Raw genomic sequence first — 26,888 nt, forward strand, 5'->3', positions numbered from 1 at the left:
GTTTTCGTTTTCGTTTTCGTTTTCGTTTTCGTTTTCGTTTTCGTTTTCGTTTTCGTTTTCGTTTTCGTTTTCGTTTTCGTTTTCGTTTTCGTTTTTCTTTTTCTTTTTTCTTTTTATTTTTGTGGGAGAGGGGAAGGTGAGAATGTGCTGATAGTTTTGTGTAGGGAATATTCTGACAGAGTTCGGGAAGAATGTGGGGGAGCCGTTGGGACAGCCTGGTATTACGGTCGTGGTATAATGTGTGATGGGTTGAACCCATTCTGTGGCTATGCCCCTAAATGGGCATAGCCGTCACGTGAGCAGACGCTCGGGCCTTGGCGCCCTCACAAAAGGATTTCTCCGGGGAGAATCCTTCTTTCCTTAACTAGTTCTTTTTGTAATACACATAGCTTGTTACTTTGACTCATTGTATCAGCCCGTGACATAATGAACATGAGAGTCGTGTCTTACTTCTGAATCATGACTGTTGGTGTGTTGTAGTTTACGCTGATGTTTTAATGATTGTGGACATTGGATAAAGTATTGGGAAGCTCAAAAGGAACTTAGATGCGGAACCTATGCCTTGATGGAACGGATCCTAAATATATTAATTAATTAAGGAAATCTAGGTGAAGCAAGCTGGTCCCATAGTAGAGCGATACTCCCTACCGCTTTATTGTGACGGGTTGAACCCGATATTTGGCTGCACTACTACGTAGTGCAGCCTGCACGTGACTACGCGGGCCTGCACATGACTGCGCGACGCCAAAGCGCGCGGGCCATTCTACGAACCAGCGAGAGCCCCTTTTAAAAGAGCTCCTCGTACAAGATAGAACTCTTCTCTCTTTAGTTAATTCTTCTTGTAATACAATCAGGTTCTTGCTTTGACTCATTGCATCCAACCCGTGACATTTATCATAATATATAATATATATCCAGAAGAATCGCTCAAGCACACATGGTTGGCTTTGAATTTGCTTTGATAAACGAGCTCGCAATGTTCGCTCTGAACATCTTTGCTCAATTCTTCGTGGCCAAGGGTTTGTCTCTTCTTCCCCCATCATAGCTGATTTTGAATAGATGCATCATAGCCTCCTCTCGTGTAACATTCTCTTTCTCCCGCGACGATGCACTCCCTTTCTCCAAATATCTCAAAAGGGTAAACACCAGGACAAAAACGCCCTTAAGTTCGGTCTGGTTCGTGATCCTCGTCGCCGCTCTTGAATGACTTTTCATCTTCGCAGGGCCGGTGGCTATCGGCGCCGTCTTCAGTATTGCTGCAATCGGCCAACAAGTCGCGTTTGGGGTTCCAATTGCGTCGAGGGTCTTTGCAGGGAGGAGTTTTAGACCTTGTCTTTCAACCTTTCCGTTTACTATCTTCTCTCTCTTTTTTTATCTTTTTCATTTTCTTTTTTCTTCTTCAATCTAAGAGAGAAATAGGACCCTGGAATCTAGGACGTTTCTCTACACTAATAGGCATTGTAGCTATTGCGTGGATCATCCTCATCATTCCCGTCCTCTGCTTCCCAGCCGTCAAAGGAAAAGATCTAAATGCGCAGACAATGAGTTACGCATGTCTACTCTACGGAGGCGTGATGTTGCTGGCCTTGGGACGGTAGCTACGCGGTGGATGCGAGGAAATGGTTTAGAGGGTCGAGGGTTAAATTTGAGCATTTGATTCCGGGGCAAAAAGGTGGAGGTGAGGTTGTTGATGAGGAGAAGAAGTGAGAAATGCTTTAATGAAGACATTGAGAGAAAATCTCGGAATCAGAATTATCGCCGATGTCTGAAGAGTGAACCTGAGTCGTGCGCTTGGCAGTGGAGGTCGAGACCACTGAAAGCCACTGGGGGCTGACAACCCCGCATCTCCACGTTCCCGCCTCCCCAGCTGGTTCTGTAGCTCCAAGAATCTCGAAGAGTATCGACCTTACTTGGCGATCTTTCTCGTTTCTGAGTGTATCCATCGTTTTACAGGTGACAAGAATTCATCAACCCTTGAGGGAGTTTATTCGGAACACCTGCTTCTACGAAATGCACAAGTGGAAATAAATGTCCAGGACTACCATAATGCATCTTGCACATGAATATCTGCATGCGGAACCGAAAGCACAACACGCATCCGATGCAATGCACAGGACAGGCATCCGAGCCTATGCTCAATGGAACTTGTTCCGCAGTATTTCTTCTCCAATCCATATGACATTAACCTACCCGCTGTCACAGCCCAAAGACCTTGGTAACCCGATAATTTTGGTACTATTTCTTGACTCGTTTGACAAAGACCGTTCCCAAAAGCCGTGGTACCTTGCCGACGCCCCTTCCCCGCATTGGCTGAACATTGGCCGAATCATCACCTCGTGGCTTACCCTCACAACTTCTCTGTCCCAAGCATCGTTTTCTCCAGAACTAATACCCGTCTTCCATTCGGGACTTGCCAAGATTGGGCCAAGATCGAGCCAAGGATCTTTTACCTGCCGACAAGGTGGACAAGGTGGAAGCGAGGATATAAGGTGGCAATGATTGGTCTATATCAAAGGAGCATGTCCGTCCACAGCTGGGCAATGGCCCACGGGTTGCTGCACTGAGTGAGCGGCCATTCTTATGAGCCCCGCCACTTAGATAGATTTTCTGGGGTCCCCGGAAATGGTGATAAGAAGAGCTGGTTCCCCCAGATCTAGGTACGTAGCTCTCATTGCGGGGTTCACCAATTTCTTCTTCGCGCGAACTGAACAACGTCCGAGGAGCTCTTTTACGATGGCGCTCGACGGCGAGAAACAGATACATGCTGAGCATATGCCTGAGAGTCCGGCTGAGGAGAAATCGGAGGCTATTCACAATGAGACTGCTCATGTGGCAGCAGAGAGAGGGCATGCTGCGACTGATCAGTGAGTGAAGTACGGCCTCCCTGCACCGGTTCTGTGGCTGATACTTTCCCAGATATGGAAATGCTCTCGTCCATTTCGACAAGGACGCTGAGCGACGACTACGATTGAAAATTGATCTCTACATTGTCCCTACCGTGTCTCTCCTGTACCTGTTCTGCTTCATCGACCGTGCGAATATCGGTAAGTACAACATCCTTCGTTGCACTACGAGTTCTTTCTGACTCGATTATCACAGGTAACGCAAAGCTTGCAGGGCTTGAGAAAGACCTCGGTCTCAAAGGTTACGATTACAATCGAGTTCTTTCCGTGTTCTACATATCGTACATCATATTCGAGATCCCTTCAAACATGGCCTGTAAATGGATTGGTCCAGGATGGTTTATTCCTACAATCTCTCTTGGCTTTGGTATCTGCTCCATCTGCACAGCATTCGTGCACAACATCCATTCAGCTTCTGGGGTGCGCTTCCTGCTTGGTATGTTCGAAGCTGGTATGATGCCTGGAATTGCATACTATCTCTCCAGATGGTACCGTCGTAGCGAGTTGGCCTTCCGTCTCTCACTCTATATCGTCATGGCTCCTCTGGCCGGAGCATTCGGTGGACTTCTCGCATCTGGAATCCTCAAGCTACACCATTTCGGCGGTCTACACACGTGGAGAATGATCTTCGCCATCGAAGGAATAATCACCTGCGGCCTGTCCCTCCTCGCCTTCATCACCCTCACCGATCGACCAGCAACAGCACGTTGGCTGACACAAGAAGAAAAAGACCTCGCCATCGCCCGAGTCAAATCCGAGCGCGTAGCCACCACCGAAGTCCTCGACCGAATCGACAAACCCAAGATCTTGCGCGGAATCTTCTCCCCCGTCACCCTAAGCACAGCATTCATCTTCCTCCTCAACAACGTTACCGTCCAAGGCCTCGCCTTCTTCGCTCCTACCATCGTCAAGACCATCTACCCTAAGAACAGCACTATCAGCCAACAACTCTACACCGTACCTCCCTACGTCGTGGGTGCTTTCTTCACGGTCCTATTCCCCTTCCTAAGCTGGAGACTAGACAAGCGAAACATCTTCTTCATCATCTCAGCTCCCCTAGTAATGGTCGGCTACATCATGTTCCTCGCCTCCTCCGCCCCGCACGTCCGCTACGGCGCGACATTCATCATCGCCTCGGGCGCCTTCTCCTTCGGGGCCCTGTGCAACGCGCAAGTCGCCGCGAACGTGGTGTCCGACACGGCGCGCTCGGCGGCCATCGCGACGAATGTCATGTTTGGCAATATCGGGGGCTTGATCTCCACGTGGAGTTTCTTGCCGTTTGATAGTCCCGATTATCATATTGGTAACGGCTTGAATTTGGCGACTAGCTCGACGATGTTGCTGTTGAGTATCATGTTGTTGGTGTATATGACGTGGGATAATAGGAAGCGGGAGCAGAAGAATATGGAGAATGAGTTGGAGGGTCTCAGGGCGTTGAGTCAGAAGCAGGTGCAGGATTTGGATTGGAGGCATCCGGCTTTTAGGTGGAAACCTTAGGATGCTCTTCGTCTTTGATCGAACGTGATGAGAGATGATGAGAGGAGCTTATGTTCAGAACTAGTCTATGTAATATCTAGTTTGATGTATGTATATTATGATTGTGTCTGAAATTAATCTGGTCACCTTATGATCAAGGAGTTTCATTACGAGCTTTGTTCGTTCGAAATATTTATCAATCGGTGTTCAGAAGCTTCTTCTCGTCTCATTCACAGGACTGGGCTCAAAAATGGAGCCGTCGACGAGACTTCAGGTCACTTGTTCTGGCTGCCAATGTCTACTTTCCAGCGCTAGAGGCTGCGGCTAGCGGCTTACACAAAAATATGGGAGATGTAATGTGCGTAGATTTTGAGATACTTAAAGTAAACATCATTCTCGTCAGCACAGTGCGTTCTTCAGTACCTAAAAAGGCACATTGCCCCTGCACTCCACTCTTAAACAGCAGTCTTCTCATCACCACCTTCCACAACCTCCTCACTCTTCTCCCCAACCCCTCTCTCAGGCGTTGGCGTCTCAACCAAATCATGATGTCCCTCCTCAAGCTCTCCATGCCTCTCCTCATGCCCCTTAACAACAAACGTCTCATTATGCTCCGACATAAACTCATCATTATCCAAATGCCTAAAGGTGAAGTAAAAATGAACAGTCAACACAAACAGCGCAATCGCCGGCCCAGCCCAGACCCAAATTAGATGCGGGTCGACAATTGCAGGAGTAATAGCCTCGCCGAGCGCCGCACTCAGGGAATTGGTGAACAGGAAGATAGCCATGACCAAGGAGCGCATGCTCTTCGGGGACCGAGCATACGCCAGCTCGTACGCTGTTACCCAGCAAAAACACTCGGACAGAGCACCGAGGGCAACGTTCGGAATTTGCAGCCAGACCGAGAGCGGCGAGACGCCGTCGCCGATGAGGCATCCTGTCATGCCTGGGCCGCCGGCATAGTATCCGCAGGGCGATGTCTTGTAGATGCGCCATTGCACGATGGCACCGATGATTCCCGAGATCCACGCAAGTGTGAAGCCGAATGTGATACGGCTGATACGTCCAAAGGGAATTTTGTACCTGCGCAGCAGTGGGTAGATAACGTAGCTGAGGGTGGGGATGGCGACGATGATAGTCAGCGGGTTGAAGTTATTGAGGAGATCGTTGGGAGCGCCGTTTGTTGTCATGGTTGCTGCTTGGGAAGTGGCTACGCTACCAATGCCGCCGTCGTTGTTATTGTAGACGATGAAGTAAAGGAAGATTTGACATGCGGAGAACGTTCGTTGAACATCGTCGACGAGCGCATCGTCCCATGGGATGGGTTTGCCTCTCCATTCTGTGATGCCGTTCGCTCGCATGACGGATGGGCGAGCGGGGTCCCAGAAGCCTTTTCGTCCCAGGCGCCAGGTGTTCTTCTTTAGAGCGATCCAGATGACGGCAAATACATTGTCATATGCAGTCTCGCTGGGTGCGATCTTGATGGTTCGCTTGTAGAAGAAGATGAGTAGGATTGGAAGCAGGAAGTAAATGATCCCGGGACTCAGATAGGCGAGCCAGTATCCGACATCTTTCTCAGAGTAGGTTGTCGCTACTGCGAAGAAAGCTCCAACATTGACTAGGCCGTAAAAGATCAACATCATCCTCTGGATGGTTGTTTCTGGGTCTACAATGACCTTCTCGCCGCTCTTTAAAGTTTTGACGAATTGGCGCTGGTGCTGGTACTGGTCAAGAACAGTTGGTGTAATATTTGGCTTGAAGATACCTATTCAGATCAGCAAACGTTAAGGGACAATTTGTGACAATACATACCTGCTCCAAAGGCAAGAATGAAAAATCCTATCAAAAAAGGCGCAATGGCGTGTCCACTCCGGAGCACGCTGGGAATAGCACCAAAGATCAAGACAATGTGGGCTATACCGCAGACCACAACACCAATGGCAATGACTTTGTACCGCCCCAGACGGGTATCCGCCCACCAAGCACCAAAAATCGGAATAACATAGGCTAAGAATTGAAATAGCAATACAAAGGCATTAGAGAACTGCTCGCCCTTGCCTAGAGCGCCTGCCGTTTCCTGAGTACCCTTTGGTGGGGCACCCGCTCCATTGCCGCCGAGAGGAAGAGGAAACTGCATAAAGTTCGAGAACACATTTTGGACTCCATAGTACGAAGCGCGTTCTGCGAACTCCACAGCGCAAAGAACGAAGGAGATCATTGGAATATTGTCCGCCACCCTTCGAAGCGCGACTTTCTCTTCCTCGGTCGGCCGAGGATAGTCGGGATCATCATGCGCTCCAATATCATGGGCTTCAATGAGGGATTGATCGTGGTAGGGCTTGCCAACCGCTTCGATGGGAGCGTAGGAGCTTCGGCCATGAGGCTCAGCGACCTCGGGAGGGGCGCTGGTCGCGAAGACAGACGGTTCGAGCGGGTTTGCGCTCGCTAAGAATCCGAAGTTAGTTCGCCGTCTCAATTTGAGGAATTGATATACAAACACATCTTGATATTTGTCGTGTCTAAAACATGCAAAGTTTCGACGTTCTGGAGCTGCTGGTCTTCCACAGAGGGATCGATGCATTAAGTAGCTCAGCGATCCTCGCACAAGAAATGCAAGGGAAGCTGTGGGGACAGGGCAATTGCTCCATTATATTGCCAAAAGGTGCCATCCCCGGCCATGCTTCTAGAAGGTAAGGTATGGTACGGCATGGTTGACGACGATCTGTCGATAGCTGCTACCTTCCTAAAGCAGTTCCGTATATCCATGAACAGGCAGGGTCGCGCATAGGCTCGATAGCAGCAGCACGACGCTCATCTCTTATCATTTCCCAGAACCGGAGACCATGCGCGATTCGTCGGATCACACTGTGATACGCAAGGATGCATGTCCTAATTATCAGCTACCAATTGCAATTACTTGCCCGAGATTTGATAGCGCTTTAAAAGAGGCACGGATGTTTACCTTGAACCCCGGGAATAGTGAAGAGCAGCCGGATAACACGCACCCTTGGTGTCGGTGCGAATGCGGGGCAGGATTGTTTCAGGGAACTGAACACGCAAGACCGCTGGCCCAATCACCAGGGCCGAATGGGTCAGACGAGTTGCGACGAGCCGTGGGCTTGCAGCACGCAATATGTTACACCAGAGTGCGAATGCAATTTTGAGCGTTGTTGGTGATTTCTCCTTTCTCCCATATTGGAAGGTGTTTAGGGGAGTACAAGAGTAATACGGCCACCAGCCGCGCAAGCAGGATCAAATCAGCAATCTGCATAACAAATTTGCTGTTGTTCTGCAATTTGGAATCGCAATCGCAGTAGGAACCAACCAAACACGATACGAGATAACGAGAACGGGAAAGATAGGTGAAAATGGCACTATCTGCAGATCGCCCCGCCTTACGGAGAATGCAGAAGGTGGTGCAGCTTTGGCTCAAATGACGAACATCGAAAACCAACATGAATGAAGAAATCTCGAAGGAATTAATAAATGCAAATAGTTCGTGAGAAGAAGAAGAAGAAGAAGAGATGTCGTTGGTTTTATGTCCTTGGTGCCAAGCAGCCAAGCAGCCTAGGAATAATTTCCTACCGATGCTTATCTTATTTTCTGGAACGATTCCCCACGATGGCTCCTTGGTGTCTTGGCTGCGTGGCTGATCCAGGTATTCTGCGAGGGTACCTAGGTACTGTAAGCAAGACCGTGGATCTGTTCATGTTAACATATTCAAGTGAATGATAGATATACCACAAACTTCTGCTGTTATATTCGCTTCCATTGGCGTTCGCAATATTTGAACGAGATGGCAAAGGCTTGGCAGGGAAGTGTCCACAGCCAGACTCCTTTTGCAAACGCAAGAATACTGCCGAAAATGGGTTCAATCGTTTGTCGGAAGATTTTATTCGTTTTGCGTGATATTGTGTTCTGGGTGAAAATTGAACCTTACTGAAAGAATGGATATGCTGTGCACAAAATATGTTGAGTTGAGAACTGTGGTGGAAACTGTAAGCTTTTTATATACATAGGAGCAATGTTGGTATCCGTGTCTTGTGTTCCTACACTGAGAAGAGCCCGGGATTTCAATGCGATAGATTGAATAGGCAAAGTTTTGATAGGATGGAGTTACAGCCTATTCTTGAAAGAATTTCCCCAATGGTGGTATGAATGTTGGACGGATCAATTCGACTGGATGGATTGGAGTCATCCAACGAGTCACGTGCATATCAGAATGGAAGTTCATTGGGATACCTGCATAAATTTATATCGGGATAGCATGCGGCCACCACCGAGCCTATCTGTCTTATGTTCGAAGAACATTCAAGTACGAGCTATATCGTCTGGAGGCTCTATAACTAGCTGTGTGGTGCTAATTGTAGTGATTATAGAGTCTTGTTACCGCACAATTAGTTGTAGTAGAGCTTGTAGTGTAGAGTGTAGTACATGTTGCTCGATATAGAAGGAAAGTATTAGTCTGTTAACGCATGATTCAAGTTAATGGAGCAAATTTGCTTAAGAGCTAATAAACCTGGGAATATTTTCTATGATTAAAATCACGTGAAAATGGTTCGCGTGTTGAAATTTCTCAAAACCTTCGGGCGAAAATTTTATCTTTCAGATAAAGGCATTATCGGGCTTGAAGAAAGGTCAGTGCAAAAACTAGACTCTTATTGAGACAAACATCCTCCAATTAAAGAAGAGATCTTTTTGCCTTTGCGGGGAAGCAAGGCGTGTGAGCACGTGATTTCACGAAACCCTCGAGGGTGCCCGCAGCCTTCAAAAGTCATACCTCTATTACTTCTATCACAATCCAGAGGTCTCGGTCGTTTCAATTGTTTGCTGTTTCTCGACGCGCTGAACACTGCCTTCCCAGCTATTTCTGGACATCCAACATCTCGGCTACCTCGTCTCGGCCGGTGACACGGCCCAAACCTCAACCTCCTTAGTGGAAATGATCCTCAAAAGTCCCCATAAGTATATACCTGGCCTCATTCGTTCATCTTTTCTATATACTCTCCCACAAAGAACTTCGAAAACAATCGATAACCATTCTCGAATCTCGCGAGAGAATTCCTCAAAAGCATGGCTCCTCCGAGCCGCATCTGGGATGCCTACCGCACTCTCGGAATCACGAATCCTAACAAAGCGGGGCTTACATGTGTTGGTGAGATCCGGCATGGCAAGAGATGTCGCTGGGACATTCCTAGTGACGATGAGCCGCAAGTCCGTTCGATATTGAACAAGATGGAGACTAAAGCGCCATTCGACGCCAGACCTCTACTAAAACGCCTCGGAAGGTTGACGCTTTGCGAGGATTATCATCGAAGTCAACTTATGGACAAATTGAAGGAATGGGAGGATGTGATTGAAGATGCTGAGAAATTTTGGCAGAGGGCATTCTTGCAGGTCAAAGCGAGGAAGGTTGCTTTGAAGATGCTTGAAAAAGAGCGTGATAGGACGAGTCAGCTGGAGCAAGAGATTGCCAGATGGAAAAGCGGCGAGCAGGTTAACATCGCAACACTCGTCTCGGTGGTGAAAGCAGAAGCCGAGGCTGTAGAGGAGAATATACTGAGACAAGAAACGGAGAAAAAGCTACAGGACAGTCAAGCTCATGCCAAAAAAATGTCGGATAACCATCAAGCAGTGTTGGGTTATTGGAACGATCTCATACGCACATCACAGTACAAAGATAAAGAGGCACAAACAATGCTGGAAAAGCATGCTGAAACGGTCAAAGAATTGCTGGATACGAAGCATTTGTTTTCAACGTGCCAAGGCGAGTGCGAGCAATTACGAATTGATATCAATAAACAAAACAGCATATTCGACTTGAATGGCGCAGAGCTCGATAAGCTCAAAGTCAATCACACCGAGATGTCTACCTCGATGGAACAGCTGACCGTGCAAGTTCGAGCCAAAGGGCGGACGAATGGCAGACTGAAGGCAGAACTTGCTCAGATAACGGACGAACGAGACCTGAGCCTGAAAGAGAAAGTTGATCTTAAAACTCAACTCGATTATGCAAATGGGACGATCGACTTGTTGAAATTGAGTTTGGCCGAGGAAGGAGCATCCAGCATTGCTCTGTCCGACTCGCGACAACAACTCGAACAAGAACTGAGACTCGAAAATCAGAAATTGATGGACCTCAAACAGTCGAAATCGCAGCTGGAGGATGACCATGCAGTGCTTGCAGAACAAGAATTGGAGCTCAAATCTCAACTTTCGAACGAACAATCCACGTCTGCGAAGCTACAGCAAAGTTTAGAAGATGCTATCCTGAAGCTTACGAGTTCCGAAGATCGTTGAAAGTTACTGAGAATAGACTATTGCTTAGTAAGACGAGATTGGAAGAGCTCAGTGCCGATCTGCTCAACAGCCAACGCATTAATGAGACAGCGCGCAAACAGGCGCTTGAGGTTGAGGCAACTCTCAATTCACACTTGACCAAGTTTGCCCGAGAGGCAAGCTTGGCAAGAGCGTATCCATTGACGACATTTCTGGGACAAGTTTTTCGAGGCTTGATTAATCGAACTCTGTATTCGCCTGGTTTAACGGGAAGAGGGGGTGGACGGGATTCTATGGATGGTATGGGCTGAACTTGAAGCCACGAGCATCAAAGTGAGCATCGAGAAATTACTGTATCATCAAATCAAACGCAAATGAGGAACACCAGCAGCCTCAAGTGCCCGCATCTCCTGTTTGAATGTGCTTGCTGTCCCTGATCACGTGAAATCTCGAAGCTCCATCTTTTGATCGCTCCATGAGGCTTCCTACTCTTGAACAGGTGATCGTGTATATTTCGGTGACTACGTTGATGTGTAACGTGCAGTTCTTTCCTAGGCGCCAAGAGAGTGTCTCGAGACTTCTTTGTTCAAACGAGCATGTCTCAGCTCAAAAGTTGTATTTGTCTAAATTGCCACCACCTCAACAGTTTGTGACGAAATTAGATATGATACCAATGTAATCTTGTTTTGGGGTGAGAAAGTGATTCAAAGTGCAAAGCCTTCCGGGGTCAGAACTCTGGTTGTTCTGCTGTGGCTTTTTCCTCGTCCAAGAACTCCAATCGACCCGCTCTGAGACATGCAATGCTTACATCAAAACTTCAACCGAATCATCACCTCATTCTAACAAGGCGGATGAGACATTGCCACATCGTTTGTCCTAGTCCTCCACATCGGGCTCGGTTAATGAAGGATTGAGACGAGGAGGTCTCTTTGCCATGAGAAGCCTCTTTCTGAAAGACCGAGACGGGTGTTTCTTTCAGCTCTATGATGTTCAAGGTGAAGTATAAATCGAAGTTCAAGAAGTGGCCGGTGCTTCCAGGATGAGCTGTGTCGGGAACTTGCATATCCCTAATGCAAGTCCTCTCCTGCTTCACCGCCTAGATCAAGGCTGCACCAGAACAATGAAGGTTGTTTCAAACTCTCTATCATGAGTGCCTAAAGAGTATTTCTGATATGTATAATGCTACCAATGCTGTTGAACAATATTTTTATTTTGCACCTCTGATCAAGCACACAAATGGAACCATCGACAAGAGCTCAAATGAGCTTTTCAAAGGACTCGATCCGTCTATGGGACGCCTACTCCAGCCTGGGCTTTACCGAAAGAAATGGTGATAAGATGAGCTGTGCCAGTATTAGCCATACCAGAGACAGGTGTCCCGATCGGATGCCAGAGGATAGATATCGGAAAATCCGAGGGATTCTAGATGAATTCGAGAAGAAGCCTCCCCATGACGCGTTGTCCTTGTTACCAGAGTTAGCACAGCTATGTTGTTGCCTCAAATACCACCAAAACGACGGCTTTAAGCTAGTAGACAATTGGAAAAGATTTGTCAAGGGAGCGGAATATGGGTACCAGCAAGCAGAGCGCATTCGGAAGGACAACTCTGCTCTCCGACGGCAGGTAAACTTTGAGATCGCAAAACATGCAACGGTGAGCGAGGAGCTCAATCGTCTAGAGCGCATTCAGAAGGACAACTTTGCTCTCCGACAACAGTTGAATATTGAGATCGCAAACCATGCAACGGTGAGCAAGGAGCTCAATCGTCTAGAGAACAATCAAGATCTTCGCGACTACAGCGATTCGGTGGCCAAGGGAGTGACTTTGTATTCATTGAAGAAGGACATCGAAGGAGAGAAAGCCGCCAAAGAAAACGCGAAAAGAGAGCTAGAGGTTTTGCGCGAGATCAATTCGAGGTCCACTAGCCAATGCGAAGCTAATTCCAAACCATTGGCACCAAAACAACTTCCACTTCCAATTCAACCAATGCCACCTATCATTCATCCCACAACACTTCATCCTACAACAATGCGTCCAACAAAACGATCTACAATGATGCGTGCTGCAACAAAGCGACCTACGGCAGTCCGTCCTTTCCAAAACACTCCAAGAATCTTCGGCCCAGACGTCCAGAGGATCGAAGAGCTTAAGGCGCAATTGGCAGACCAGAAGGAGACAATCAACGCGCTCAAATCGCAAATTTCCGAGCTCAACGCAACCAGTCGCGCTCAGGTTGATGCCTTGAAAGCAGAGATTCAGAGTGATCGTCAAGGATACAGCCAAGGCTTAGCGGACCTCGAAGAAAGAAAGCTCAATCTCGAGGAAGAGGAGTGCAAGTTACTTCATAGGATGACTATGATACAGATGGCACAAGATATGGGAGTCGGACATCGCTTGGTGGCTTTGATGTTGGAGATGCTGAAGAATACTCGAGCTTGGGGAGTTGATGTCTTGGATCGGGCTTACCGGGCGGCGGAGAGAAGGGCTATTGAGTGGGAAGAGGGTTTTAAGAACAGGGGATTCGATATCTTGAATCGGGATCATCGGGAGGCGGAGAAGAGGGCTGCTGCATGTGAAGAGGGTCTGGAGGATAGGGAGCCAAAGAGACGGAAGACGAATATATGATAGCTGTTGGGGGAAGTCTTTGGAAGCTTGCTCACAGGCAAGGGGTGGCAATTTTCCAGTCTGAGATGAGCATAAGTCTATGGAGTTCTCGTGTTCGCCGTTGCATGGTGGGATAGTTGAGAGCATAAAGACAATCCTTTGATCCCGATATCAGACGCAAGTCAGGTTAACCATAACTTCACATAATGTGCATGCATCTTTGTGCAAACTCCAGTGAAACGTTCAGGGCTTTGTACTGTCAGGAACTCTGTCGTTGACAAAAGGTTCAGGCAACAAGTCTCAAGTGATGCACAACAACAAGCTTGCCATTTCGAAACTTCTTTGCGGTCGCAGGGAGGCATACTGCATAACCTGCTCCAATCAAGGACTTTCCAGAAGATCGTCGAAACTTCGGGTAGCTGGCAAGCGCTGATGCCTCGCCATGATTTCGCAGTTATAAGTCTTGATCTCTTCGACTGAGCTTCCAATTGACAACTAAGAGTCTTTGGTTCTTGGCAACTCAACATACGATGGCTTCCCAAAGCTCGGCAGCACACAACTGCCTCGAAATCATCATCGTCGGTAGTAATGCCACATGCGGACTGGTGAACGATGGTAAAGGAGAACCCAGCATCAGCATCCAACCAGAAAATGGATCAGTCATCGATGTCTTCCTTACCAAGTTGGACGAATTCAGACGAGAGTAGGCAGATCTTTCCAAGCAGCTTGCTCAGTCTCATGCTAACATCCGACCCAGAAAAGCTCTCTCTGAACGAAACGAGCTTCTCGCTCAAGTCACTCGTCTGAACGAGCAGATTAGGCTTCTCAAAGTCACGCACGAATCAGAGTTGCTCCTGTCCAAGATCGAAAGACAAACAGCAGTCGAGGAAGCAACTGAACTTCGAGCTGCGCTCAACACTGGGGGGTACTTGCCCGACGACAACCCCCTCTCTACTGAGGCGAATGCTGTCAAAGCCAGCGCTAAGGTACGCGCAGAGTTGAGAGCCCTCGCAGAAGAGAACATGCAACTAGCTCGGAAGCTCGCGCGGTTCGTACTTGGAGAGGAGCAGATTGATGACGACGAAGGGAAAGCTCCGAACTGACGATTCTTCTAACGAGCGAAGTCCGTTATTGGAGGAGTAGATATCGTCATGGTGGGCATGGGGTATTGTGTTCTTCGGTCCTGGTGAGAAGTTTGTTGTGGGAGGAGTGAACATTGTCATTTTTCATTTTGCGTTTGCTTTTGGCGTGGGAGAAGTCTGATTATCCCATAGCCATTATCGAAATGGAAGTACATCTCCACGATTGTCATCAGTGAGGCCCATGAAAGAGAGTTTCCTCTTCCTGCGTCTGTTTCTTTCTTTTCTGATCCGTATACTGAAGCTGAAAGTGCGTGGTTTTGAAAGTGAACCAATGTCAAAAAGTTTGTTTCGAGAGCCTGGCCTTCCGTTATTGAGGATAATCACCTTCACCTCTTACCTACTCTTCGGAGTCCAAAATTGATTCCGACAGCAAACCTATGCCATCTTCAACTTCAAATTCGATCTTGACCTTGGGCCTCCCAGTCGTCTATGCTTTCTCCGTCTATCCCCCAAACTTGAATACTTCTTTGTACGTTTCAGCTTCAACTTGTTCCAGCTTCTCCTAACCCGATCTCCACAGTCCTCCTACCAACATAAGCTCAGGATGATAACACCGATATCTAAGAATATAGACCAATCAGACCAAGCTAAAGCGACAATCTTCAGGTGTCTATCAGCATCAACATTATAATGCTCTCCAAGACTCCCTCCCACACCAACCAACAAGACACCACCGCATCCTCACCAAGCACAATCGTCATTGGCGACCACACCTGCATCAACGTCCCCATGCTCAGCGTTGCATACATGAACGCCCAAACCGGCGCATGGGAACGCTACCAATGCAACAACGGAAGCAAAAAAGCGCTCAAAGACACCGGTAGCGTCACTTCCGTAAAGGACAGACAGCTCGCAACTCGGGGCTTGGTCTCTTGTATGGACATCAACCTCATTTCTTCTACCGGCGTCATAAAAACACACATTCCTCCTTATATGTGCCCAACGCTACCAGGATACGTCGGGAACGCTCCGTTGCCAGGGCGGAAAGATAGGATCAACATTGCTGCGTTCAAGATAGCGCTTAAAACATTGTTGAGTGAGCATAGAGAGGAGCTTGGGAGATTCACGGTCGAGGTGGTGGTTGGGTATTGGGCTAGTCCGGCGAATGTGGTGTCGGTGTTGGATCAGTTGTTTGATGTTGATTCGTGCAAGGGGACGACGTTATCGACTGTGAATGGAGGGACGGCTGTTTCGGGGACCACGAGAGTTGATTTGAGTGAGGGCAAGCCGAGGTTCTTTTGCGAGGAGGTGGAGAGGGTTATTGACGTCCCAAGACGCGAGGAGAGAGGTTCCAGCGATGTATGTGGGTTGTGGGGCTGTTGAAGAAGCGGTTGGCGGTGTCTGAAGTACGTAGGTACTTGCTGACCTTCAAAGGTACATCTCCTTGGATGGCTAATGGATGCTCAACCAGGTCATCACGTCTCCTTTTCGCTCTTCTCTAGTGACCACAAAGTGCAATGCACTAAGCTTCAGCTTCGCTCGTTTCTCAATCCGTTCAAAATCTCTTTTTTCCCACCCCAATTCCTCCAAATCCATGAACTCGCCACCTCAATCTTCCACTGAGTCTGTATCCTCTGTCCCAGGTCGACCCAGAATGCTGTCTGGAGTTGGCTTTGCGGAGATGTGGTCGAGAGTCGAGAAGGATGTCGAAATGTTGTGCAGCCAAGCGAGCTGCTTTGATGTGAGGCAGGGGTTTATTCCGGAGAATTGTTCAAGCATGTTCAGATGATCTTTACTCTGCCGGCAACAGGATACTTGGCAGAATTATCCTGCCTTCTGTTTCCAAACGCAAGAGAACAAAATTCTTATACTTCGAAGGCTGTATTGAAGATTCGAGCATCGGCTTTCTTGGTGCCAATGACACAAAGCCCTTGCGAGAACCCCACACTCGTTCTCCCGCCCCCTGAAATTAGCGAGCGAGCGAGCTTGAACGATCGCATCCATAGCTCAAGCTCAACTTATCATCCGAAAGCACCAATGATTACTTAAACGCCGAAAACGTTGTAATCTCCAAGATCTTCCCGTAATACAGGGCTAATGAACATGGATGCTGTAGACGAGTCCAAGCTTCTCTACCAAGCAAGACTCCAGCAAAAGGAAAGAAACAAAAAGCAAGGCCAAATCTCACGAGATCTAATTGGTCCCGTGTAAGAGCATTTTCTGCTTCAAGCTTCGATTCGCATTAATCTGATAGTCAACTGCAGGTTCGAAGTCACCGCTGCATTGCACAACTTCGGTACAGATCAACTCCACTGTCTTCTGCCAACTTTAATCTTTTCCCTCTCAAGGCCACCAACGATCGACGACCGTTGAAACACCCCAGCCCTGCAGAATGCGACCCCACCACGACATTGAAACAATAGCCGGCTCCAATCACAACGAGCGAGCGACACTCCAAGTGTCCCGAAACTTGCTTCGGCATCCCGAAATGTGTCTTGTCACAAAAAGATCAGCGGACCCTTCTCCGTAGATCACTTCGCGCGCACCTGGTTCGCGTTTTTCATCAAAAACAAGATCTAGATATCTTCTTGCGATCTACATCTTGATTGCTGTCCGAACGAAGCTTACTCCCACTCTCCACACACCTGCATTTCGCTATTCCTGTTCCGTATAACAGTCAGATGTCTCGCCATCAATTATTTCTCACCGGAGGCATTTCCGATTTCCTGCACCCGCAAAAATTTAGATCAAGATGATGACAGCACAAACCATAACCGCGAAGAAGGAAGTTAAACCCCAAATCCTCTCCTCGGTAACGCCCTTCCAACCCCTCACCATCCACATAACATGGATCATCCCACCGTCCCACGTCTCTCAATTCTACGACGCCTTGTACCCTTTGAAAGAAAAACTCGTTTTGGAAGACGAATGTCTCTATTTCAACGTATTCGCGATTCAAGGAAAGCCGGGATTTATGCGCCTGGTCGAGATGTGGGATTGTGACATGGAGTGGATGGTTGAGGTATGTACGTCCTGGGTCTTGGTGGTGTGGGCTGATTTGGAGCGAAGGTACAATCGCAGAAGGAGTATTATAAGGGGTTCTTTGAGACGGTGAGTAGGATTGCGTTGGAGCCGCAGAAGGTGGAGGTTTTGTGTAGTGTTGAGGGGTTTCAGTTCGTTAGGAGGGAGAGGGGGAGGTCGTTTTAATTGTTCGGTTGGGTTCGATTAGTCAGATCCCCTTCTGCCTGTCAGACAAATGGTACGAAGTTGCAGAGCTGTGTTGAAAGTCCTGTCATAGGGAATGCTGGAGAGGTTACCGGGTCTCACGTACCTATCGCTTTCTTGCTTTCGAGTTGAAGCAGTATTAGCTGTACCGCCTGAGAGGCGAGAGATTTTGGAAACAGCAGTAGAAATCATCCTCCACGGATGGCTTTAATGCTCAATAAACCAAAACAATCCTATTCTTGCAAAGTTCAAACTCCTCCCCTCTTCAACCTTTCCCCTCCTCTCCAAGAATCTCACTCCAATCCTCCACCAACTTAACCTCCACCTCCCTCCCGCCACCTTTATCACCTTCCACCCTCCTCCACCACCTCTGTACTCTACTTTCCCACATCCTAATATCCCCACTACTAACAACATCCCGCCTCTTCAAAACAAAAACACCCTTCAACCCCTCCAACCCCATCACCTCCCCCGCCAAACACCACTCCCTCTTCCCCTCCACCGCCACAAACCTCACCTCCCCAAAATCAAAACCCCCCACCTCTTCCCCTCCCCACGTATAAACCCTCTCCCCCCTCTCCGCCCACCCCAGTTCAATTTTCACAACATCCCTCTCCGGATCCCAATACACGCCCCTCTCCCCTCCCTTCCCCCCGTGCGCACAATTCTGCTCCACCGCAAACCCACACTTATAATACCTTAGCCCAACTTCCCGGGCTTCGGGACAGATATGCAGGATCGTGGGGATCGAACGCTGTTTCAGCGCGAGAACGTGCGGGTGTGCGAAGCAGGGCTTGCGTTTATGCGGGACGTGGTCCAGGTCTGCGGGGCAGAGGCGGAAGGGGAGGAGTTGGGGAGGGGTGAGGGCGTGGTAGTGGGCCCAGATTTTGAGGCGGAGTTCGGTGGGGAGGAGGGGGAAGAGGGGGAATGTTGATGAGGGTGGAGGGTGTGATTTTGGTGCTGGTGGAGGTTCTGCGGGGAGTGGTGGAGGGGGTGGTTTGTTTGTAGGGTTGGATTTATAGGCTGGTTTAAAGGGGAGGGTGAATGGTTTTAGGTCGAGGTCGGGAGATGGTTTGTTGAGGTATTTGTTCCATGATACGTAGTACATGGTGATTGCTGTTCTTGCATACAGCTGCTGTTGTACAATAAAATACTGAAAAGCGTTTGGTGACGTCTTGCTTGCAGCGAGTAGAAGCTCCAGCGGGGCGACGGGTCATGCCGATTCGTGGCCAGGGGTTTCAATTGTGTTGCTAAGCTTTTTGACCTTAATAAAATCTTGGCTTCAAAGAATTATTACTGATTGAAGCTTCAATGCTAATATATATTATATATACATAAAAACAAAGAAACGAGAGCACACGACACACGCGGGCTGCCGCAAGGATTTAAAAAACCTCACAGAACGCGTTGCCGCGGGGGCGTGGGGGTTCTCTTACTCATGCCGAGTAATATTGTTTCTCCCGTCCTCTCATGATTCGCACCTGTTTCACAGAACTCCACAGGCCTCCTTCCCGATGCGAAAAAGAGATGTCACTAGTAAATGATGCCGAAATCCGAGTTGCGGGATGTGGAACTATTGCTGTGGACACCAAATAGGTGAGGCGCCAAAGAATGCACACTGTCGCGTGAGGCGGCAAACTGTAGAATTTTTGACTCGTTGACTCGTTGCTTCTTTGGAGTACATATCGCCAATGAGATATATACATGTGTAGAGTCAATGACTCGCTCTAGAAATCCCTCCCTGGAATCCGGGTCTTGATCTGCTCGAGGAAAAAAGGAATAGTTGTATGGCCAACGTCTCTCTGGTGATGGAAACTCACTTCTAGGGCAATACCAACGTCAAATTCGATTTTTGCTTCTGCACACAATTCGACCGCATCTTTGAAAGGACGGAGGTCGAGTTCCAATTTGGTGTCTCTCAGGGTCCAATGCGGCTCTCGTGTCAATTGAATGCTGATCTTTTGAAGCTTGGGGAGTTTGTTTCTTGCGTTGCGGATCATGTCCAAGAAATTGAAATACCAGAGGCCATTGTCAAAGATCGTTTGTTTGTCGCCTTGAGCGGGACCCGTTTGAATTACCTTAACAAAAAGTGTAAGTGAATTGAGATTCGGAGGTAAAGAGTCGATCAATCGGATTCCGCTTGTCCGTTTTTGATGGCCACAGAGAGAATCGACATCAATAGTCAGAGACCGCAGCTTGGGGTACTCCTTAAAAGATCCAATCAAGAATAAATCAGCAGCCGGCGCTGGCTCCATTGCTCGTTTGCGCACTTCTCGGTCTCTGTCGTCGAAGTACAGTTCCTCTAAACTATCCTTATGCGCAGCGAGAGCTTGGCCAAATGAATTCTGAAACCCAATACCTTCTGTGCCACTACCGCTGCAGGTATCTGAGAAAGTCCAGCGAAAGTATTTCAGGGCTTTGAATATGCCGAGAGACCCTATCACGTCAGATGGACACAATACTGCTTCGTCGTACACGAGGGTAGTGATTTCTGATGTTTGTTTGAGAGGTGCAAAGTCAATTGGTGATTTGCGCTCGTCCCAGTAGATTTCCGGGGTTAAAGTGTATAGTGAACGCATACTTGGAAGTCGCATGAAAGGCAATAGACGTCGGAGATCAAGCTCGTATTCACGATGATCTTTGCCTCCAAGATCTGGTGATTTAATGTCAGAGTGACGATCAATTTTGGGCGTCGAAGGAGGGGCTTACGCATAGGACTACAGACATAAAGAGTCTCGAGTTTTTGCAAAGCTCCCGAGGACGCGAGCGCTGACGTGTTATCGAGGTATTGACAAAATGGGTTCTCTTTGTAGCTCCAGTCGAGGTAGACTTCTGGCATGACCATCCAGATAGTTTTGAGATTTGGGAGCTTGGAAAGAACAAGTGTAACAAGTTCTTCCTCGTTCTCTTCGCGTTGAATTTCAGAGTGGTGATAGACAGCGTCTTTCCATTCCGGTAGTATTTTCAGATCTGTTCATATCTTAACAACGTTTTTCATCAGGTGGAAACATTGCGCCATGATATGATGTGGAATGTATGTGAGAAGGAGAATGAGATGGAAAATAAACATACCTGAATCTCGACCAATTTGTCTAGCCGCAAACTCACGACCATGACTACAATCGCCTAAGCACGTATCATACGCCAAAGGCCTCAGTGGGCCCAGCGTCTCCACTTCATCAACCTCAAGCTCTTCCTCGTAATCATCACCCTCACTCTCAGCTTCAGAATGCTCGCTCTCCTCACCTTCAGACTCCTCATACATCTCATCCCTCCCATCCTCCTCATCCCCCTCCTCCCCAATTAACTCATCATCACTAATCGTCCCCCTCAACGCCTCCTTCCTCTTCACCTCCTTCACCCTCTCCCGCTCCTCATACTCCTCCTCCGAATACATCCCCACATGATCCTCCAGCCTCGGACAATCGCCCCACTCCCTGATATCAAGCTCTTTCACATTCGCAGCCAAATCCGGTCTCCAATTCAGCGTTTCCAGAAACTGTTTCAGCGGCTTTATTTCTTGCTGCAATCCATGGTACGACCACGAGCGATACAGTTCTTGCACGGTGCGGTGATAGAGTGCACGTGAGGTCTTGGAGAGGGAATTGAGGTCGCGTTGTGATGGGATGTTTTGGAAGATATTGTCTAAGAGCTCGTTGGAGAGGTCTTCGAGGTAGTTGGTGCTCATTGTTGATAGTGTTGATGCGAGTTCGAAAAGTCGATGCTGTTGAATTTATGGGTTTGAGATTTTGATGGTTCGGTAAGGTTAGGGTGCGGCGCAGGCTAGTTCAGGGGGTGCGGCTGCCTGAGATTTGGACCCTATCCTTGCTGCTGCCTGTCGTGAGGCCTAGATTAGAAAGGTGCTGCGCTAAGTCAGTTGGTAAAGTGTGTTTGTATTGCTGGATTGAAGGTCGTTGACAGATGCGAGGAGAAATCCCCGAGCGCCTTCAATTTCGAGTTCGCCAGCACCCGTTGACCGCTCGGCTGTCTTACTTAGAGACAATGGACGAGGTTCAGAATTTAGAACAAAATGTTCAAAGTCTTTCAAAGCATGCTGCGAAACTTGAGTCAGTTGGTCAAAGAAAGTGGGTTTACAGCTTGAGATGGGCAATCTCTCCAATATCCCTCCTTTCATGGCACCATGCTATAAATAAATCTCGCTCCATTGTGTATGATAGCAAGACCCGAGGTTGCGAAAAATGTGTTTGAGAGTCCTCGAAAACAAGTCGTTCTAGACACAAGGTTTCGAAAGACCTCATGTTTTGAAGATGTTCACGATAGCTAGAGATTGTTATATGTTCTCTCTTGTCTTTCTAAAATTCAATCACGAACTTTCATCTCCTCATTATAACTACACCACAAGTTATTTCTTCGGTTTTCCTTTCTAGCTCTCGATCCACATCTTCAAAAGATCTCGATGCCATTTTTCGCACCACACAGGGTCAATGAATCAGACCATCAACTTCTAGTGATGGGGCAGGGAACCGTTGCAGTGACCGCCAATGCTGAAAAGATATCATTCAGCTTCAAGACAAAGACCGAGAAGGGCCACACATTGACACTGGAAGTGCGCGAATCGATCATTGATTGCTTTATCGTGGTCGACGGCAAGAGGAGTTCGAAAAAGTCTGATTCGATCAAATGGGAAAAGCTGAGAGAAGGTGACCTCCGGCTGCTTGAAAAGGGTGTCCTAATGCCTTATTGGGTCTCATTTGATAACGTTCACGGTGTCATCTGTTATGGGAAGTACTCTGTCAACAGGAAAATGGCAATTCTCCAAGCGAATCTGAAATGCGAGCTTAATGGGATTGTGTGTTGGATGGGCGATCACCAATGGATGGATGCACTGGAAAATGTTCAAGTTCAGGTCTGGCACGATGCTTCAGCTCAAGTAGGCGTTCCCTTCACGGTTGATACCATTCTTGAATGACTTTTGCTAAGATGTGATTAGAGCATTCCCAAGATCAAGATACACAGACTTCCGGTATTCGATGTACCTGCAATCGTTCTGCCAGGCTTCGACACGCTTGGCGGCCTTGAGAGCGGTCACCATGCAGCGCTATCGGATCTACCAAGAGCATGCCAAGATCTCTACCAAACTATACAAAGCATCTCCCTGGCCTCGGAGTTTCCAGACTTCGCCAACGCAGTTCACCGCAGCGTTAGTATAAAAGGTCTGATTGGTCACACCTTGTTGACGATGAAGGCGACTACATTCTCAGCTGCAGGAAATTTCCTAAGCACCTACCTTCGCATCACACTTGGTCAAAATATAGGCAATTCTCCTGGGATCCCCAACGTCTTGGAGATCTGGCCCGCGGGCCACTTCTCCCCAATTCACGACCATGGAGACTCTCATGCAATCATCAAGGTTCTACACGGAGAGATCGAGGTAAGTAACTACGATTCCGTAACTGGACGCCGTCGTCCTCAACAAATTGGTGATCCGTTGATACTGAAGACTGGGGATGTGACTTGGATTGGGCCAGAGAACTATCAGATCTACAGACTGCACAATAAGTTTAACGATGTATGCATTACGTTACAATGCTATCGGTGAGCTGAGAACATGCACCAAACCTTTGATGCGCGACTGCTAAATCGAGTAGGTATGATGAGGCAACGAACTACCATCATAACAAATTCAGATGGGTGGAAGAAAATGCTCAAGAAGCTGAAGTCGAGCGCAGAATTGGTCCCGAGCACGTTTTCGACTTTGTGCCGAACGGGGATATGACATATACAGATTTCTGCGAAAGCATACAGGAGGAGTGGAACTCCTACCAACAGACTTTACCTCATCGGTGGAACGTCGCCAGATCACAGCGCCTTATGACAACACGATAGGCAAATATTTGGATAAAGGTGAAGAACCGGAAGAAAGATTTAAACATGATATCTTTGACATAAATGACTACAGACGCAATAATCCAATAGTCCACTTGAACCAAATCTGGTAAGCTGTCACACAAGCGAATCCTCGGCCAACCCCGCCGTCCGTGGCGCAGCGCCGCCAAGCCATTTGATCTCGGCGCAACATCCCGTTTTTCGATATTTTTTGTTCCCTCCGCCACTGAAATACGATCTCGCCCCTGGAAATCTAAACTCGGACACGGAATGGCGCTGTCAATTGGTCCCAGACGCACCCAAGTGGAGTCCAGAGTCTGGTTACCTGGCTAGTCGATGCGGCACGGTAACGTTGACATCAACCTTAACTTATCTTCGCAACTTTTTCAACTTCGCGATAATTTCATTTTGCTTCACTCGTTTTGAGCAAACGTCTTTCGTTTTTCATCTCTGGAGAGGGTCAATACTCGTTCATTCGCTGAATACATAATCAATAATATACGCGCGATGAATCTGTTTCTCCTCCCAGCGCTCCTCGCGACCAGCGTCTTCGCTGCTCCGTACCTCGTTCCTACTTATGTCGTGCTGTCAGTCTACACAGAGGAGGGCTTCACAGATTTATTGACTACGGTCCCCGAATCGCGTTACACCTACACCGAAGCCGTTGTGCCCGCGACTCCAGTCTTAGCCATCACCACAATCACCACACCCGCGGAATATACACACGTAACGATCCTCGACATCGTGGTCCCGTCCGGTAGTCCAGTATCCGAGACCTACGACTCCAGCTACATCGAAACAAGCTTTGTGGTTCCAGTCACGTATACCCCCGACGCAACCTGCACGAGTCAAAACTGGACCTTCACAACAAACGTACCAGTCTACGTCCCGGACATCGTCTCATTGTCTCCCGTCACAACCTCTCTCTCCGCGACCACATATTCGTACGAACATTACAACCCGACGCCGACTACGAACTTGATAGCAGTGTTAAATCCCACGGATGTCAACGCGGATGATCTCGCGTCTGCGAGCTCGGAATACGCGCCATATGGAATGAGCTATTGCTACACGCCAACCACGTACTGTCCTACAGCTTCGGCAGCGACGTGCACTACGACGTTTGTATACGATGATTCGAGCTCGGGGTACTATAATGGAGATGAGCCATTTGAGGACGACGACAATAGCTGGCTGACACCGCTCATCTTGATCTGTGTCTTGGTACCAGTCGGTTGGTTCTTGATCTGGCTGTTAATCGGGCTGTGGGAGAGTTGGATGTCATTTAAAGGATTGATGCTAGGACAGCATCGGAAGCGAGGATTGCCGTATGCGTGGTGTTGTATTAGCGTTATATTCTTGTGCTGGGTGGGCCCGACGTATAAGGCGAAGGGTGCGGAGGAGCAGGCGGAGTTGGCGGAGAAGTGGAAGGCGATGGGGAAGAGGGAGAAGTTTAAGTTGTGGATGAAGTGGGGGTTTAGGTGGAAGTATCCGGATATGATTGGGGAGGAGCCGGAGTATGCGAAGAGGGCTTTTAGACAGGGTTGTTTGTGATACTGTACGTACAATACTTAATAGTTAATTTAATCGATCAAGACTGCCTTACGTTTCATGTTTTTTGTGTCGTGGAGCTGTCAAACTGTCACTTCATGCAAGCGCGCCTGTTTTGGTCTTGGGTATCTGCTTCTTCGCGACTTTCAGCCATGGTATGTCTCATGCTCTTCTGCTCTGCTGTCCACATTAAACATTACCTATCCCCTTTCCTCCATCTCCACCGCAATGCTCACAGCACTACTACAATAAAACAATCCCCAAACCTCCCACCACAACCCATCCCGCAGCGTCCACCCGTCCAGCACCACCCGTCTTCGTCGCCGTCGCAGCCACACTAGTACTCGTCCCCGACACCGACACACTGGTACTCGACGCCCCTCCCTCACTACTCGTACTCGTCACGCTCCCATTCCCCACCCCCGCCGCGGTCCCATTACTCCACCCCAAAACCCCACCCTGTACATCCCCCGGCTGCGTATAACTCCCATTCGCCACTTTCGCGGCACCAAGCGCGTAGTTCTCCAGCGTGATATTGGTCCCCTCGGGTGGTGGGTTGATAACGCCTACCATTCCCTTGGTGCAGTGTCCTCCGCCTGCCTTTTGGGAGCAGTAGAACCAGATGGGATTTGTGTCTTCGATTGTGATGGAGAAGGTTAGGTTCTATGTGTCGTTTGTTAGTGATAAGTTTTCGAAAAGAAAAAAGAATTGATTCGATAGTTTGTTTGGATGGGGAAAAGTCTTACAGAGGGACCAGAAGACGAAGGAATAAAGCTGGAGTATATCCCAGTATTGTTCCCGGAGGTACAGGGCGCGGAGAAGGGGCCTTGGACGACGTTGTGGGAATAGGGGTAGAAGGTAAATGTCACGGTGTCGCCAATAGACGCGAAGGTCGTGTTGGGGGTGTAGGTAAGGCCGTGGAGGCCGGCTGCTATTTCGTGTGTTGTTGCGGCTGCGGTGAGGGAGGCTAGGAGGAAGAGCAGGAGGGCGTGCATCTTGATGAGACTGGTGGTTGTTTTGGTTGGATATTCTGGTTGGATGTTCTGGTTGGAGAGTGTGGCTGGAAGAGGAAGGAGAGGGAGTTTGAGAGGTTTTTATGTTGTGGTGGGAATTTGGTGTTTGTGTTGGGAGGTGAATGTACGGAGCTTACTGACGTAGCCCATGGTTATTCACCTTTTTGGTAATGGTGTATTCATTGAAAGGCATTTGTGGTACTTTGCATCACCTTAATCTTATTTCGAGCTTAGATGGGCGTATTTTGGAGTGTGAATTACTAGTAGGTCGCACAAGGCGACGGGAGGAGCTTTGTGTTGTGTTAGTGTTACCAAGACAGTTGGTTTCCGAATCTTCAATACGAGCTTCAAGTAATACGAGATTTACTTTGGTGAATCTGGGTGCTCTATGCCCCTCTTATAGTCGGCAGTAAAGCTAATTCGTCACACTGAAGAGCTTTCTTGAATAGTCTTTAAGAGTTTTGACTCATTGGCCATAGTATAGATTTTGCCTTGTTTTTGGAAGGATTCTTGCCCAGAACTATGTTTAACTCCAATATGTAGAAATACAAACATAGTATAACTCTCTTATTATGGGAAAAAGTATCAGGTTGTGATGTTTGCCTAGATCAATGGTTAGGTATGCGTGGTTCGAAGTTACATAGAGCTTTCGGAAGCTTAAAGTAAAGAGTTCGTATGGGCGGAGCCTTTCCACAATCAACACTGGCTTCTGGAATCTGCTTGATTACTCTTTCATACACAACAAGCCTGGCACCTGGTTAGATACCCTGGAGATCTGGGTATAGATACCCTAGACTGTGCAATACCGTTGGGGAATACAGAGTTGTTGGGATTGATAGCTGTTCGCTGGATCGTTCTTTCCTCGGCTGTGTACTTTTCTATCCCTGGCCTCTTCAACCTACATA

The 26,888-nt window shown here is 48.2% G+C and overlaps 15 protein-coding genes across 15 annotated transcripts; 11 read left to right on the plus strand and 4 right to left on the minus strand.

Moving 5' to 3' along the window:
• Positions 1-970: 970 nt before the first annotated feature.
• On the plus strand, positions 971-1,663 carry LY89DRAFT_747299 (uncharacterized protein). Its single transcript, XM_018221116.1, has 2 exons — positions 971-1,023; positions 1,060-1,663. The coding sequence occupies exons 1-2, from the start codon at positions 977-979 to the stop codon at positions 1,205-1,207; spliced, it is 195 nt and encodes a 64-aa protein (XP_018071979.1). The 5' UTR covers positions 971-976; the 3' UTR covers positions 1,208-1,663.
• A 1,109-nt stretch (positions 1,664-2,772) lies between these two features.
• Positions 2,773-4,400, plus strand: LY89DRAFT_584550 (retrograde regulation protein 2; the record flags this gene model as incomplete). The annotated part of the gene is made up of 3 exons (XM_018209273.1): positions 2,773-2,864; positions 2,917-3,044; positions 3,100-4,400. The coding sequence occupies 3 exons, from the start codon at positions 2,773-2,775 to the stop codon at positions 4,398-4,400; spliced, it is 1,521 nt and encodes a 506-aa protein (XP_018071980.1).
• A 370-nt stretch (positions 4,401-4,770) lies between these two features.
• LY89DRAFT_58464 (PTR2-domain-containing protein) lies at positions 4,771-7,164 on the minus strand. Its single transcript, XM_018209278.1, has 3 exons — positions 6,881-7,164; positions 6,195-6,827; positions 4,771-6,147 (listed from the first exon to the last, which is right to left on the minus strand). Exons 1-3 carry the CDS (start codon positions 6,882-6,884, stop codon positions 4,835-4,837), a joined length of 1,950 nt encoding a protein of 649 aa, XP_018071981.1. The 5' UTR covers positions 6,885-7,164; the 3' UTR covers positions 4,771-4,834.
• A 543-nt stretch (positions 7,165-7,707) lies between these two features.
• On the plus strand, positions 7,708-8,373 carry LY89DRAFT_58471 (uncharacterized protein). The gene is made up of 2 exons (XM_018209281.1): positions 7,708-8,066; positions 8,118-8,373. Exons 1-2 carry the CDS (start codon positions 7,869-7,871, stop codon positions 8,289-8,291), a joined length of 372 nt encoding a protein of 123 aa, XP_018071982.1. The 5' UTR covers positions 7,708-7,868; the 3' UTR covers positions 8,292-8,373.
• Positions 8,374-8,606: 233 nt separating this feature from the next.
• LY89DRAFT_58473 (uncharacterized protein) lies at positions 8,607-8,904 on the plus strand. Its single transcript, XM_018209283.1, has one exon. It carries the CDS (start codon positions 8,650-8,652, stop codon positions 8,830-8,832), a length of 183 nt encoding a protein of 60 aa, XP_018071983.1. The 5' UTR covers positions 8,607-8,649; the 3' UTR covers positions 8,833-8,904.
• Positions 8,905-9,366: 462 nt separating this feature from the next.
• Positions 9,367-11,031, plus strand: LY89DRAFT_747307 (uncharacterized protein). Its single transcript, XM_018221117.1, has one exon. It carries the CDS (start codon positions 9,456-9,458, stop codon positions 10,680-10,682), a length of 1,227 nt encoding a protein of 408 aa, XP_018071984.1. The 5' UTR covers positions 9,367-9,455; the 3' UTR covers positions 10,683-11,031.
• An 866-nt stretch (positions 11,032-11,897) lies between these two features.
• Positions 11,898-13,333, plus strand: LY89DRAFT_747310 (uncharacterized protein; the record flags this gene model as incomplete). The annotated part of the gene is made up of 1 exon (XM_018221118.1): positions 11,898-13,333. One exon carries the CDS (start codon positions 11,898-11,900, stop codon positions 13,284-13,286), a length of 1,389 nt encoding a protein of 462 aa, XP_018071985.1. The 3' UTR covers positions 13,287-13,333.
• A 440-nt stretch (positions 13,334-13,773) lies between these two features.
• On the plus strand, positions 13,774-14,551 carry LY89DRAFT_684623 (uncharacterized protein). Its single transcript, XM_018214919.1, has 2 exons — positions 13,774-13,968; positions 14,023-14,551. Exons 1-2 carry the CDS (start codon positions 13,796-13,798, stop codon positions 14,366-14,368), a joined length of 519 nt encoding a protein of 172 aa, XP_018071986.1. The 5' UTR covers positions 13,774-13,795; the 3' UTR covers positions 14,369-14,551.
• A 151-nt stretch (positions 14,552-14,702) lies between these two features.
• LY89DRAFT_58486 (uncharacterized protein) lies at positions 14,703-15,931 on the plus strand. The gene has a single exon (XM_018209295.1). The coding sequence runs from the start codon at positions 15,038-15,040 to the stop codon at positions 15,728-15,730; it is 693 nt and encodes a 230-aa protein (XP_018071987.1). The 5' UTR covers positions 14,703-15,037; the 3' UTR covers positions 15,731-15,931.
• A 1,033-nt stretch (positions 15,932-16,964) lies between these two features.
• Positions 16,965-17,696, plus strand: LY89DRAFT_58502 (uncharacterized protein). Its single transcript, XM_018209301.1, has 2 exons — positions 16,965-17,369; positions 17,417-17,696. Exons 1-2 carry the CDS (start codon positions 17,100-17,102, stop codon positions 17,552-17,554), a joined length of 408 nt encoding a protein of 135 aa, XP_018071988.1. The 5' UTR covers positions 16,965-17,099; the 3' UTR covers positions 17,555-17,696.
• Positions 17,697-17,837: 141 nt separating this feature from the next.
• LY89DRAFT_733469 (uncharacterized protein) lies at positions 17,838-18,680 on the minus strand (the record flags this gene model as incomplete). Its single annotated transcript, XM_018219802.1, has 1 exon — positions 17,838-18,680. One exon carries the CDS (start codon positions 18,678-18,680, stop codon positions 17,838-17,840), a length of 843 nt encoding a protein of 280 aa, XP_018071989.1.
• Positions 18,681-19,299: 619 nt separating this feature from the next.
• On the minus strand, positions 19,300-21,260 carry LY89DRAFT_668939 (uncharacterized protein; the record flags this gene model as incomplete). The annotated part of the gene is made up of 3 exons (XM_018213059.1): positions 19,300-20,225; positions 20,282-20,542; positions 20,645-21,260. 3 exons carry the CDS (start codon positions 21,258-21,260, stop codon positions 19,300-19,302), a joined length of 1,803 nt encoding a protein of 600 aa, XP_018071990.1.
• A 729-nt stretch (positions 21,261-21,989) lies between these two features.
• On the plus strand, positions 21,990-23,422 carry LY89DRAFT_781801 (uncharacterized protein; the record flags this gene model as incomplete). Its single annotated transcript, XM_018222514.1, has 3 exons — positions 21,990-22,463; positions 22,524-23,128; positions 23,182-23,422. 3 exons carry the CDS (start codon positions 21,990-21,992, stop codon positions 23,417-23,419), a joined length of 1,317 nt encoding a protein of 438 aa, XP_018071991.1.
• A 225-nt stretch (positions 23,423-23,647) lies between these two features.
• On the plus strand, positions 23,648-25,019 carry LY89DRAFT_684627 (uncharacterized protein). The gene has a single exon (XM_018214920.1). The coding sequence runs from the start codon at positions 23,927-23,929 to the stop codon at positions 24,971-24,973; it is 1,047 nt and encodes a 348-aa protein (XP_018071992.1). The 5' UTR covers positions 23,648-23,926; the 3' UTR covers positions 24,974-25,019.
• A 401-nt stretch (positions 25,020-25,420) lies between these two features.
• Positions 25,421-25,932, minus strand: LY89DRAFT_538744 (uncharacterized protein; the record flags this gene model as incomplete). The annotated part of the gene is made up of 2 exons (XM_018208133.1): positions 25,421-25,633; positions 25,717-25,932. Coding segments are annotated over 2 exons (429 nt in total), but the record flags the coding sequence as incomplete, so codon positions are not given.
• Between the last annotated feature and the right edge of the window lie 956 nt (positions 25,933-26,888).

Source organism: Mollisia scopiformis (assembly GCF_001500285.1).
Source record: "Mollisia scopiformis unplaced genomic scaffold LY89scaffold_11, whole genome shotgun sequence".
In the NCBI taxonomy this organism is placed as follows: domain Eukaryota; kingdom Fungi; phylum Ascomycota; class Leotiomycetes; order Helotiales; family Mollisiaceae; genus Mollisia; species Mollisia scopiformis.

What these genes read in the sequence shown, in the direction of transcription:
- LY89DRAFT_747307 (XM_018221117.1), top strand. Translation starts at nt 9,456, where the DNA reads ATGGCTCCTCCGAGCCGCATCTGGGATGCCTACCGCACTCTCGGAATC.
- LY89DRAFT_684623 (XM_018214919.1), top strand. Translation starts at nt 13,796, where the DNA reads ATGGCTTCCCAAAGCTCGGCAGCACACAACTGCCTCGAAATCATCATC. An exon ending in TTGGACGAATTCAGACGAGA is followed by an intron (nt 13,969 to 14,022) that starts GTAGGCAGATCT and finishes CATCCGACCCAG; the next exon opens with AAAAGCTCTCTCTGAACGAA.
- LY89DRAFT_747299 (XM_018221116.1), top strand. Translation starts at nt 977, where the DNA reads ATGTTCGCTCTGAACATCTTTGCTCAATTCTTCGTGGCCAAGGGTTT. An exon ending in TTCTTCGTGGCCAAGGGTTT is followed by an intron (nt 1,024 to 1,059) that starts GTCTCTTCTTCC and finishes GATTTTGAATAG; the next exon opens with ATGCATCATAGCCTCCTCTC.
- LY89DRAFT_684627 (XM_018214920.1), top strand. Translation starts at nt 23,927, where the DNA reads ATGAATCTGTTTCTCCTCCCAGCGCTCCTCGCGACCAGCGTCTTCGCT.
- LY89DRAFT_58471 (XM_018209281.1), top strand. Translation starts at nt 7,869, where the DNA reads ATGCAAATAGTTCGTGAGAAGAAGAAGAAGAAGAAGAGATGTCGTTGG. An exon ending in TGCGAGGGTACCTAGGTACT is followed by an intron (nt 8,067 to 8,117) that starts GTAAGCAAGACC and finishes AGTGAATGATAG; the next exon opens with ATATACCACAAACTTCTGCT.
- LY89DRAFT_58464 (XM_018209278.1), bottom strand. An exon ending in CATTCTTGCCTTTGGAGCAG is followed by an intron (nt 6,148 to 6,194) that starts GTATGTATTGTC and finishes TGATCTGAATAG; the next exon opens with GTATCTTCAAGCCAAATATT.
- LY89DRAFT_58473 (XM_018209283.1), top strand. Translation starts at nt 8,650, where the DNA reads ATGCGGCCACCACCGAGCCTATCTGTCTTATGTTCGAAGAACATTCAA.
- LY89DRAFT_58502 (XM_018209301.1), top strand. Translation starts at nt 17,100, where the DNA reads ATGATGACAGCACAAACCATAACCGCGAAGAAGGAAGTTAAACCCCAA. An exon ending in ACATGGAGTGGATGGTTGAG is followed by an intron (nt 17,370 to 17,416) that starts GTATGTACGTCC and finishes TTTGGAGCGAAG; the next exon opens with GTACAATCGCAGAAGGAGTA.
- LY89DRAFT_58486 (XM_018209295.1), top strand. Translation starts at nt 15,038, where the DNA reads ATGCTCTCCAAGACTCCCTCCCACACCAACCAACAAGACACCACCGCA.